Source organism: Euwallacea similis, chromosome 1, assembly GCF_039881205.1.
Source record: "Euwallacea similis isolate ESF13 chromosome 1, ESF131.1, whole genome shotgun sequence".
In the NCBI taxonomy this organism is placed as follows: domain Eukaryota; kingdom Metazoa; phylum Arthropoda; class Insecta; order Coleoptera; family Curculionidae; genus Euwallacea; species Euwallacea similis.
This window is the reverse complement of record NC_089609.1, coordinates 6,145,053-6,157,755: the sequence shown is the minus strand read 5'-3', so window position 1 is coordinate 6,157,755 and position 12,703 is coordinate 6,145,053. Positions and strand designations below refer to the sequence as shown.

Here is a 12,703-nt window from a genome sequence, read left to right as displayed (position 1 = left end):
TAATTGGTTACCGGCGGCCAAGGTGGTTGGGAACGTGTTAAGTGAAGCAAACTCTGAGCGTGAGGGTAGTTTAAACTTCCAGTTTATTGTTGAGTTTGCAGGATACTGAAGTTGACAATGGTTTTTTTTATACATGAAGGAAACATTCAATCAAACTGCAACGATCCATCATTAAATCGATCTGGGGGGCCTCTTAAAAACTGCACTCAGACCTGAAAAATACCGTTCTCGGTCCGTAAATTGCCTCCAGGGCATTTTTCTTGGCCATCGCGTCAATGCTGTCACGAAAATGGAGGGATTCCGTCCCCGGTTCGTCCGTTTCATAATAGTTTGATTCAGTGGTGTGTGAAAAGATAAGGGCCCGCCCTGCGGTGGTCACTAAAAGCGTCCTCGAATGCCCCCCGTAATTTGCGGGGACCGAAAGAGGTGATGTATGGGATCGCTCCTCAAATATTTTCTTGGGACCGCGTATTTCCTTTCGCTCGACAGCCGAGAGAGCTTTATGCGGCTCAGTTTTGCTTTATTTTCCTGCAAGCGCAGGACAATGTCGAGCGTGGTCTCAAAGGAAAATGAATCAAAAGCTTAAGTAAATATAACTCACTGCATTAGAAATGTAAACTACCTTAGCCGAGTTTGTCGTTGGCGGCTGCCAAACAATAGAGCCGGAAGTTTCGTTTAACTTTCTCTCGACGTTTTCTACGTGAGCTTGACACGAATAAAGCCACAATAATACACAGTAGCCCAAAGTTGATATCAACATGGTTGGAAATTAACTACCGAAACGTGTCCGACGTTCAGCAAAGACCCATAAATCCCGCCGGTCGCAACCCGTTGGGCCTATGTACCGGATTTAGGGCCCCAGATATTATCTTCGGGGGCCGCTCTCTGTTACTGAACACAGTTATAAAACTGCTGCAAACGTGGTCTACATTATCAGTTTAAATGATTGCTGATTGCGAGAATAACTCCGATGTATTTATGAGTTCCGTTTTCGGACGTGCTGCATAAATGTGATTTAGGAAAACTAGATTTTTATGATCTATGCCGCGGTTTATTAAACCATTTGAATGTGGTTTTATTTTCAAATAGGACAATGCTGGCCACTAAATGTGTGGTATTTATTTATTACGAAGCAGTGTCGGATTTCAAGTAAGAATCTTAGATATTTAAAACTGAGTGCGTGGGAAACAATCAAATTTGTTCCCGTTAAATGTTCCATAACGCTTAAAAATATTAGAGAAAGGTATATCGTATTTTTGGGAATTATGAGTACTTTTTAGGAGATTGGCGTCACGCGTAAATAGATTATGGTTTCCTTGTACTAAAGAATCGGTCAATGTAACCTTTAGTGACCATAAATGTACACCGTTTCGAGTAACTTTTCTTTGATAGTCAAGAAAATTTTTATTAAAAATCATAGAAAATTTCATGGAGAATTCCGTTTATCAGATTAGAATCTTTCTGACTTCACTTTTTTCTTGCATTTCAAAACAAGTTTTTACTAATAAGAACCCCATCCTCTCAAGTAACGTCTAGCCACTGCTAATAGGGGTTCACTTGATTAGCAGGAAACGCTAGTTGACGTGAAGGAGAGAAACTAAATCACAGCGATTTCTTGAGCCCTTAAATCAATTTGACTCAATCAAACGAAATCACTATCACTTCGAACTGTAACACAATCATTCGTTTCGTTTAAATTCCTGCAAAGACCACTGAAACCTAAGAGGCGGGCATCAGCTTCTGGGTCACGGAATATAACAAAATAACTTCCACCAGGCTGGGAAACAGTCGAGGAAACCTAATATAACTTCCATCGCGACTTGCAGACCCAGAAACCTTTACAGTTTATTGTCTCCTAACTACAAAGATAAACGGAACGGCTTTTTGACATTTCAGTGACGTAGTTTCTCTTTCGGGCCGACAGAGATTAAAGTTCAGCAGTTCCGGCCCAGTTTTCGAGAATCGTTGAGCCGCGACTCGGCGCAAAATTTTTAAAGTTGATCGCGATTTTATGTCTTACCTATCAAGCTCTATAGTAACAAAGAGGGGAAACTTTAAGGTAATAATTTCCCATTTAGCTTCCCCATATATCGGCCATTAATTACTTAATTGGCTTCCTCCTTTCGGAACGTGGCCGTACAGTTTCGGAAGAAATTAAGAACTTCCTGCGAAGGAAGTGGGCGGCCGCCGTAAATAAGCCGTCCGAAGGTCACGTGACGTGGGGCGAGAAACGAGAACGAACAGTCGTAAAACTAAAGCTGACAGGACTGGACAGGATTACATGGGAAACAGGAATTGGGCCACGCGTTTAATTGAGATATAAATCTGCGAGTGCGTTTGTCAACCCGGAAAAACGTACATTTAACTCTTGTAATATATAAACGAATATTTGTAACAAGTGAAGATAGTAATTTTTCTTAGAAGGTTGTGATAAGTGCGGTTTAGCGAAATACATGCGATATCGCTTACACGCTCTTGGATCTTGCACAAAGAAAGTAAATTACCCTACTGAGAATCGAACTCGGGTCGTCGTAGCCAAGTTTAACGCACGAATGAAGGATATCGCTAGTTTTTAAATTAACATTTGGTACGTCTTATAGACATTTCCGTAGATGGTGGTGGGAAATCGTTTGTATTTCCCAATTTTTCATCGATACCTACCGTCTCACTTATTACAAAAAGGAAATCTCCGGGGAAACTCGATATTTTCTCAGCTCGCTTAACACAAACACCCGACGAAAATCAACAAACCGTCCTCGTTTCGTTTCAGAGAAATCCCGAAAGCGGCCGTGAAATCCAAACAGGAGGGTCACCTTTACGAAATCTCGGCTCAGGTGACATTGCCGGAGTTGGAGGCACCTGAGGAATTCTCCTGCAAGCTGCACATTCCCCATGCGAATTACACGAGACGCAGGATGACTTTATTTTATCCAGGTGAGTCGTTGTTTGTCTGTCTGTGTAATACACGTAATGAGAATTCAAAGAGAAGATTTTGGAATGTCAGGTATTGAAATGAAGAAGTACTGAAGAATGAGCAACAGAAATATATGTCAATTTTCAGTTACAAGGTTTCAGTTTTGGGATATCAAAATTAACATGTTTTTTTTTTTCATTTGTCGTTTTAATAATCCTCAGAATTGTTCCTGGACCGCAAAACTTATGACATGGTACGTAATGAGCTTAATTAAGCGACACAAGTATAACTTCACTCTATAACTTAGATCTTTAACTCCAACTAAAGTGTTGTGTAGTATTCACATATTCCTTTAGCAATTTCGCAGTAAACCCACCTGCCTGATGTATGAAGATTATAAAGTTTCCAAACACCTACTCACAGTAAAAGTTTCTAGGTAACTTCGAAACAAAGTTATCTATTCCGAAACAAGCAGACCATTTAATATTTCATTGTCTCCGTTCCCTAAATCCTTCCTGAAAAGTTGCACATTGTCGTTAAATTGCTTAATTTAATTACAGCCGAAACTTCCGAAGCAGAAAGCCGGGAAAAAGTATGATTTATTTTGAGCCGGGGCTATCTCGAAATAAAGGGAGGGTATTAAAAGTTAGGCCAAGGCAAGAAGTTAAAAATTCTCGGAGGAAGTTTGTCTTGCTCGAAGAAACTCCGTAATATGTTTAGAAATATGAAAGAAAAATAGCAGTCCCTATGGGCTATGGCAACTTATCTTTTGGGGGAAGTTTCCTGTTCCCCGTTTCCAAGGCAAAAACGCGACCAAACTTGTCCGCAAATTCGCTAAACCCCCGTCCGAAAGCACTTTTAATAACAGAACCATTAGCCGCATACAAAACAATATAGCCAGATTTTATCAGGTAATTCGACCGTTTAGAACTACGTTAAACGTAAGCTATTTGCCAACTGCACCGGCTAAATCCACGCCGGAAAGTTCCTGAAGCTTTTATTAAAAGCCATATCCAGGGTCGAGGTATGCGGAACGGGGTATCCGCACGAAATTGAGGCAGCATTTATCCTCCTGGGCAATTTATATTAGAAAATCAGCGGGTTATCGCATAATATATTTTCGCATTATGTGGGGAACATGCTTTTGAGGTGGAACAGATTAAATTGTTTCATGTTTGAGTATGCAAATAATTCATCTGCAGCGACGTAAGGTACGACCTTTTGAAGTTGCGAGAATGATATGTGGACAATTTTATATGCGGGAACGAAAAACATATTTGTGAGTATAATTCACTTATAATATTTTCATAAATTACAAAATTTATATTTGTATATGATATTATGTGGAGCGATGGAAATAGGAGTTTTTAACTCCATTTTTTGTAAGTATTACCTACTTAAGTTAACTATAAAGATGTTTGCTAACTGTTCCGATAAAAAATTGGAATTAATAAAGCTTTATTCCTACGACTGTAACCATCGCTTTAAAGAAGTTTGTATATTTATGTAGAGCGATTAGGGACGCGAGTTTACAAACATTACATTTATTATTTCAATAAATCTTGCTACGCAAATATTGTAGGTATTTACACTTCCTGTTTACAGTCTTCCCAAGTTAGGCCTCCTATATTGACAGGCTCATAATTTAATAACCAAAATAATTTCCCTCCCAGACATTCTTGTGGCCAAACAAATTTGTCCTCATCGAAGTAATCGAAAGAGATAATTTATTAATGTCGCAAGCGATATCGCTCCGAAACTAACTCAAATAACATTTGATTAGTGCCTGCAGTGCGGAAATTATCAAAACATGGTGTTGACTCGAACCGAAGATAAACTTCCCCAAGTACGACAACCGAAATTGGAGGAAATAAATTTAGCGTTTCGAACTTGCGAGCGTCAATTACCAGAGTGCGCTCGATAACCAAAGGAAAACTTATAATTTGCTGCTTTAGTCTCCTGAATTATGAATAAATCTAAATGTGCTTCTCGTGTATACCTGATACGTTTGAAGTTTTTTCGATTTCTATTAAATTCATCATTCACTTATTTACAAACTCTTAGAGGAATGGTAATTATCAATTGCTTTTAACTCGGTATAATTACATAATTACCCTTACAATCGTCTCTCTAATGATGATTAGGAACTTTATAAATGCGGTAATTATGGCCAATTTAACTAATTGATGAGTCCAATTGGTTTGTGACAATGGCCCGTTGAATAACTTATAGACCGTTCCATTTTTAGAATCATGCAAATTTTTATTTAGTTATTGTCTTTAGTTCTGAGAGAAAAGAACAAGGAATTGTGATATATGAAGCTGTTTACCCTGCTACATTTTTGAGCAATTAAAGTTGAAATACACAGGAACGTGTAGTTGTGAAAATCTTCTGAGATATAAAAACTTTCTTGTTTAAAATATGGATTTTTGGAAAATACTGTTTTCCTTTTTGAAATCTGGAGAATATATAAAAACCTACTTAGATATCACAATTTGCTAAGTTTTTACTGTTATAGAGATATTTTCTAACGTCACTATTTCAAAATTTAATTATTCCTTGAAAGAGATCAGCAAGTTTGTAGTTATTTCTAGCTAGTTGTATAAATTGAATTTTCAAAATTGAACTAACTTTAACCATTTACAAATATTTTCCATTTTTGTTACTTTACAATTTCTTTATTTTCCGAGACAATTTTTTTTTGAAACATTGAATTTAATTGTCCTTTCCAAGGCTTCCCTCTTATTCACAAATATCTCCTACACTCGGCTCATGGTTTTTTCCTTTTTTGGAAAATGTTTCTTTTTTCATGTGGAAAATACTTTGTCTGTTATAATTATCATTTGTTTTCACACATCTACGCCCGGAGTGAGCCTTTTCGTTCTTTAAGTGATGTTATCTATGCCACATGGGGATTTCCCATAAGAAGCTTCCACGCTTCTACAACTCTATATCTCTATATATATGTTATATCAATGGGCCTATAGTGATGTGTCCGTATACTCGTACTGATGTTTTACATAAAAAATTGTTTGTTTGTAGCTTTGATTAGTGATGTGGTTTAAGTTTCTGTGAGTGTAGATTGTTTCAACTCCATAATAAGAGTCTACGTCAGAACGAATCTGCCTGAATTCAATTTTTTTTATTATGTAATTCAGAGATAAAGACATCTAACATAGTAGCACATTACTAAACGAACACATAATGAAAGCTTTTATCCCCTATGGGAGAATTTGCGTCAGAAGCGAAGCGAGAGGCGCAATTCTCATAAGGGAAAAATGATGCTCATTATATGCAAGTACAATACTGTACTTTATGCACGGTTAAACATCTTTACTTTCCGTAAATTAACTAAAAATCCCCTTTAGACAACCCTGTTATACGAAGCCGTTGTTATTTATCTTCTGACGCCAAAATGCCACTCCCACTACATAATCACAATTAAACCAAATTTTCTTGACTTGCCAAGGATTTTTTTCTTACTTTCTTTTTTATTTCTATGATTTCAGGGATTTACACGTGTATCATTTTGAAGGGAATTTCTGACCAATTACGCTTAAAATCACTAAATAATTAACGAAATCTGTAACGTTCTCATGTTTTATGATTGCTGCCTCGTCATTGCATCGCCATGTCGAAACATGAAATTCAGTGCCTAACGAAACCTGACATTTAAGGCCTACTAAATACTCTGGTGTCCGTTATGCATATACGACTATTATTAAGCCTACATATGTATTCCCGAGAGAGACCTATTTGCGGAAGCTAGGAGTATTTCGTATTTATGATCCATGGAGTATATTTTAACAAATCACTGTTATTGAGCGTGAATGATGAAATTATCAATTGCACTTTTGCAGATTTGCTATTAGTTTTTCCTGATATTTATGTTCATTCGCATAAAATCTTTCCTTAACGTTGAATTATGCCCGGTATTTAAAGTTTAGCTCCAAAAACTGTTAGTAAGTAGTATGATTTTTTTATATTTCAGAATGCCTTTATATCCAACACATGTCCAGATGTTTTTTAACGCTCCGTTTCGGAACAAACAACGCATATTTGCGTCTATCCTAGCGAGAAATTGTTTTGGGATTTGGCAGTGGACAGACCCGCCGATCTTTCTGTTTTGTTTCCCCGCGCTTGAAATGGGTCCAACAGGGGAATGTGTGAGTTCCAAAACGAAATAAATTGAGAAATGCCCTCGAGATTCGGGATTTTTCCAGGCAAGTCTCCCGGAATTTAAAAATTCATTCCCCGAAACAGGCCATGCGAGAAATTCGGCCCCGAAATACGACGTTATGACGAAAAAAAGTTAAAACCCAATTTAGTTCATTAGGATTCTCTGGGAAGTCCCTGGGCGACCGCAAACCGCACCGTTTAGCCATGTCACCAAGCAAAGAACAAATAATTATTATGGGATTTATGTTCAAGATTTTTGCCCCATTTCTGGGTTTTCCCTCGTGGTCGAGGGCCTGCAAACGTCCCCGGGGAAATCTTGGCCATTTCGCGATGATTAATATTTGGGTCAAATTACTCGCTCTGACCTATTACGGTCATTATTTCAGGCAGTTAAGGTAGACGAGACGACATTAATTTTATTAGGAATAAGTGAAATAGTTTAAAATTTGGTCACCCTTGGGTGTATATCAATTTAAGAGTCGTTTTCACCCTCCGGGAGGAGCAATTTATCAATTCGGGTGCCCTCGAGATTTAGTGACCTGCGAATGGCAAAATTTTCACGATAAGAATTTCAATATCACGTTTACGTCAGGCCATACTGGATAAAATTTTAGTTGTGCATAATTTAGGTGCGGACAGATCATACAAGTTATAAAAATTTATACTCCAGTTCGTACATAAAATATTCATCTTCATTTTCAATCAACATGACATCATAACTTACCATTAGACTGTCGCCCAGTATTCAGAGCGCCGGTGCCCCCACTGCGTGCCATCGGTCGATATTTCTTATCAGTAGAACTGTAACAAAAAAGTAAATACAAGGGAAGTAAAAAAGAAATACTGCGTCTGGTTCGGCCCCATAAACTAGGGAGTTTTAGCATATGAAGTATTAAATTAGCAAGAACAGGAACCGATATAAATAATCGTAAAACTACTGAGTATTTACTGAGTCTGCTTTTATAGACTTTAAACCTCTCCAAATTCCCAACTTTTTCGCGACCTGAAAGTTTTGACAGCAAACTTTTCAACAACATGCATTGGAACGTAACTCACGTCCTGTTCACTGAACTTTGACCATCGGAAATGCGGAATTTTATTGCACTCAATGTAAATGACTGAAACCCCGAAATCTGTGACTTTTCCGACATCAAAGCCCCGCATATTTGCAATGTAAAAATCTCACCATAAAAAGCGCCGATTGGGCACATTCGGGCTTTGCCCCATTTGAAAACTCGTTCGTCAAGCGTGTTTGTAAATAGAGCTGAAATTGCAACTGGCAATCAATTCCAAGCCATTATTCGAATATTTTTGGCGCAATTGGGGTTACGCCACTGATAGGCAGAGGGCAGAGGGAGCGAATTAGATAAATCCACCCCCCACGATTCGACTTATTACACAAGTTACATCTAAATGAAAACGACTCTTCCAGATAAATTCCCAATCTTTCCCCAACATTAACTTAAAGTAGTTTCAGGCTGTCTATTTTCCGAAGTAAATTAGGCATTCGCGTTAGGAGCAATTTAATTAAAATCCAAATTAAACAAATAGGGAGGCTGCAATTAACTGGAAATAGTCGTTGTAGGCGCAGAATCTTAATCGGAAACTTTTGAAGGGGCGGCGTCAGCCTTAAATCCTCCATATGTACTCAGAAGAAACATCAATTTTCCATAGTATTTTTATAAAGGAATCTTTGGATGTGTCTTTAAAGACCTATTTGTTATCTATCTGTGACGTACCACAAACCAATTCGACCTTACGTTAATACGCGCCATTTAAATGCGAAGCTCCACACACACGATGGCTCGAGGCGAGATCGAAAGCCCGCTTTCGATTTAAGTGAATTACAACGGGGTCGACTTAAAACAACAGATTTTGTTAGGGGGGCGAATGTTTTTGATACCGTTTCCTCCCGTTTATTCGTATTTGTTTAGGGATTTATTGAGTCCGGGTTCTTTGGAACATTTCAATAAGCTAAAACGAAAAGAAGTCTGGCTTTTTTTGAAAGAAAGTCGGTTTGGAACGAGATGATCTGTGAAAATCATTAATTTGCTTTCCGGTCGGTTGACTATTGATACGTTCCTCTAATCTCTAGAAGACTATTCATTAATGGCATCCATTAATGCATGATTCTTTTTAGTTTTGTTTTTCTAAATGTGTGAGTATCTCCCTGAAGCGTCTTTAATAGGATTTAACAGCCCCAATGTTAGCTTAGAAAGTACAAATTAGTTTGGGAAATTCGTATACTTTTTTAATATATACCTCCCCCCCCCTTAAATTGTCAACAAAGACAAAAAAAAATCACATAAAATTGTTGTGGTTATTGACAATAGTATATTATGTTACTAGGGGACAAAGTGAGTCTTTTCCTACTGAACCTAGAAATTGGAGCAACTGGGCGAAATACAACAAAACCCTTTTATTTCTGATAACATACTTTTTTCCAAGTAAATGTATCACTGAATCTAAATAATTTATATCCATAACTGATGCAATTATTACAAATAGTTTTTTAATGACTTTAGGTACAAACAGGGATATCACTCGGAATTTTCGATGGAAGTTTGAAGTTTTGCTCCTGGTGGTTATCATTTTTTAATTATTCAGTTAATCAGTTAGGTGTTTAGTTCAATGAACTTGGTTATATCACATTTTCACAAAGATTGGCATTATTAGAAATATATATGTATTATACATGTTAGAAATAGACCGGGAAGATACAGCACTGAAATGATATTAAGGAATTACGTAGAATAGAGTTTTCAAGTTGTTATTCCTTTTAAGATGAATAAAGTAGACTATGAACGATGACACCGCAGCACATCCGACCGACAAAAAAAAAGGAAAGGTAGTGTGGTCGTTCGGTCTGTGAACGAGTTGCTTCGTGACCCTCTTTTCCTTTGAAATTCGTAAATTTTTGCTAAAGTTTCGTTAATAAATCTCCACTGAAAGAAAGTAAAAGTGTTCGTGCCTTGGAATTACCGATCCCTATCACACATGTAATTGTCACATCAGTCGTCCCTGCGTTATGACAATCAATTTAGCGTTGCACTATGATGATGTCAGCAACGAATCGATGACACTACTACTTTTACTCCTAGGCGTTAAAGTAGCATTTTATGTGCGTGTTCTGGGGTAAATAATGTAGCACCTTAGGGCCACTTGGAATAAATGTAATGAACTAATAATAGTAATTGTAATGTAATTTAGTAAGCGTTGCAAAATGAAACCTCGCAGAATTAGGTAAGTTTTAAAGCTCTAACCGCGTGTACAAAATAGGTCAATTGTCATTAAAAAAAAACAAAAATTGTCTATCGCAATTTGTTTACTCATCCTGTATATGTCTCTCTAAATAATATAAGCTCATAAAATGAATAAGAAGAAATTACAGTTGACGTATTTCAGCGATTTTTAATAAAGCGAGGAAATTTAATTATTCGGGATTTATTAGAAGTTAGATATTTTTACTGTATTCATATCAAACTAATTAAAAAGAGAGAAAAACAAAGATTCATGAAAAACGCAAAAAATTGTAAAGTTTCGCAGAAAATTATGCGTGACAAAATTATAGTTCTGCATCCTGAAATTTCCTTGTACTAAATGGCGATATTATCACTACTAGTGCCCCTATTACCTTTATAAAATGTTGCCCATTCAAGTCTAATTAAACATGAAACATCAAGGATCTCTTACAAAGCAAAGCTTTCTATTTAATCATTAATTATGTATTAAGTCTCAGACATTAGAATTTGCGGCACATGGAGCAGCAATAGGTAATCATACGCCACTGTAAGCCAAATGTGGCTCTCTCCTGAACTACTTCTCTAATATTTAGAGCCATTGGCAAGGGTGAATTTCAAATATCTTACTAAAGTTTCGTACAGATTTACAACAATATCATCGGCTTATTGAAATTCTAACTGTTTAAACAAAACTCTGAATTCGGAAGCTATGGAAATCTTCAAGTATTTGCATTTTTAGGTTACCTTGAAAAGGCAGCGGCCCCTCGGAGAAGCATATTTCGGCCTTATTACTTTACCTAAACAAAGACTGTAAAGTTCTTTATCTTAATAAGTTTTCTCGCTGCAAGGTGCACTTTGCCTTGTTTGGTCCAAGATTGGAATATATAAACACATAACCCTCTCCCACGAATGCTTCTATTTTTCAGAAGCTCAAGATAGAACATCATCATTCCGGACAAACGCGTTGTATAAATCCTCTGATTACAGTCTGCAGACACATTTTCTTTGTCTCGTCGCTGAATTACACCACTTTAAAGTTTCATCATTGTGAGATTTGATACATGGTCCGGCAACACGTCTTTTCTAGTCCCCAACCGGGACCTTTATTGTGATTAAAGTCTCACGCCATGTGAGACTGGCTTTGGACATCTGGGAAATTGGGAAAATATAACAAATTTCTAGACTTTTTCGCTTGTCCCTATTTTAGATGAACAAGAATACCGAACAACAACTGGAAGATCAGATTTATTTTATGGACTTCTCGAATACAGTGTCAGATTTTGCTAATATTTTGCATTGAACCGGGCGGTTTATCCTTGAGTTGCAATTTGCGCGATTCCCTAACCCCGTGATGTCAAAATGACACCTTTTGGGGAATGTTTATTAATAATGCACTCACTTTCACATAAAATGCACCACCCAGTAATAATAATAATTAAGTCTTGTAATTTTGGCAAAATAATGCTTCATAATAGAGTATCAAATGATCAGACTTTCAGTAAAAAAGAAAGAATGCTGGTGGTTTTTTTGTCATCGACCTATTAGATTTTTTATTCAATTGTAAATAAATAAAATAATATTTTCATGGAAATATCAGTTTATTTTGTTGTTGAACTGTGAACAAGACATCTCAAAATGCCCCCAGTGAGACAGCGTCGAAATTTTTCCCACGTTTCGGATTTTGATAGAGGGCGAATTATCGGCATGAAGGAGGGTAGATTTTCTTTTCGTGAGATTGCCTGAAGAATGAATCGGAACCACATCACGATTACGAGAATATGGTCTTCGTGGTCTGAAGAGAGGGTTCAGCGACATCGTCCAGCTGGACGTCCTCCCCGTAGCAGCAATGCACGTGAAGATCAACTTCTTAGACGGATGGCCATTGGTGATCGATTTCAAATAACAATGTCTGTTGCAGTAGATTGGATGAGAGCTCTAAATCGTCGGGTGTCGATGGCAACAGTTTACAGAAGAATTTCGTCTTTTGGCCTGCATTCACACCGCCCAAATCTACGACTGCCACTAACCGCTCAACACCAAGCTTCCAGATTGGCCTGGTGTCAAGAACGAATTGATTGGAATCATGAGTGGAACAATATCGTCTTCAGTGACGAGTCGCGATTTTGTTTATGGATCAATGATGGTCGTAGAAGAGTCAGACGATACCGAGGTGAAAGAAGAAATTTACAATTTTCTGAAAGGCACCACACAGCTTTAACACCTAGTGTTATGGTCTGGGGTGCGATATGTGTTGGCCGAAGATCTTCTCTTGTGTTCGTTCCAGGCACCCTAAACGCACGTCGCTACATTGACAATGTTCTGAGGCCAGTATTAGTACCTTTCATGCAAACTTTACCAAATGGCATTT

At 37.5% G+C, this 12,703-nt stretch overlaps 1 protein-coding gene across 1 annotated transcript in view; it reads left to right on the top strand.

Moving 5' to 3' along the window:
• LOC136411861 (uncharacterized) overlaps positions 1-12,703 on the top strand; it is a 114,769-nt gene that overhangs the window by 71,295 nt on the left and 30,771 nt on the right. The window contains exon 5 of the mRNA XM_066394637.1: positions 2,771-2,934. Within this exon, the coding sequence (XP_066250734.1) occupies positions 2,771-2,934 (164 nt within the window). The remainder of the gene's footprint in view (positions 1-2,770; positions 2,935-12,703) is intronic.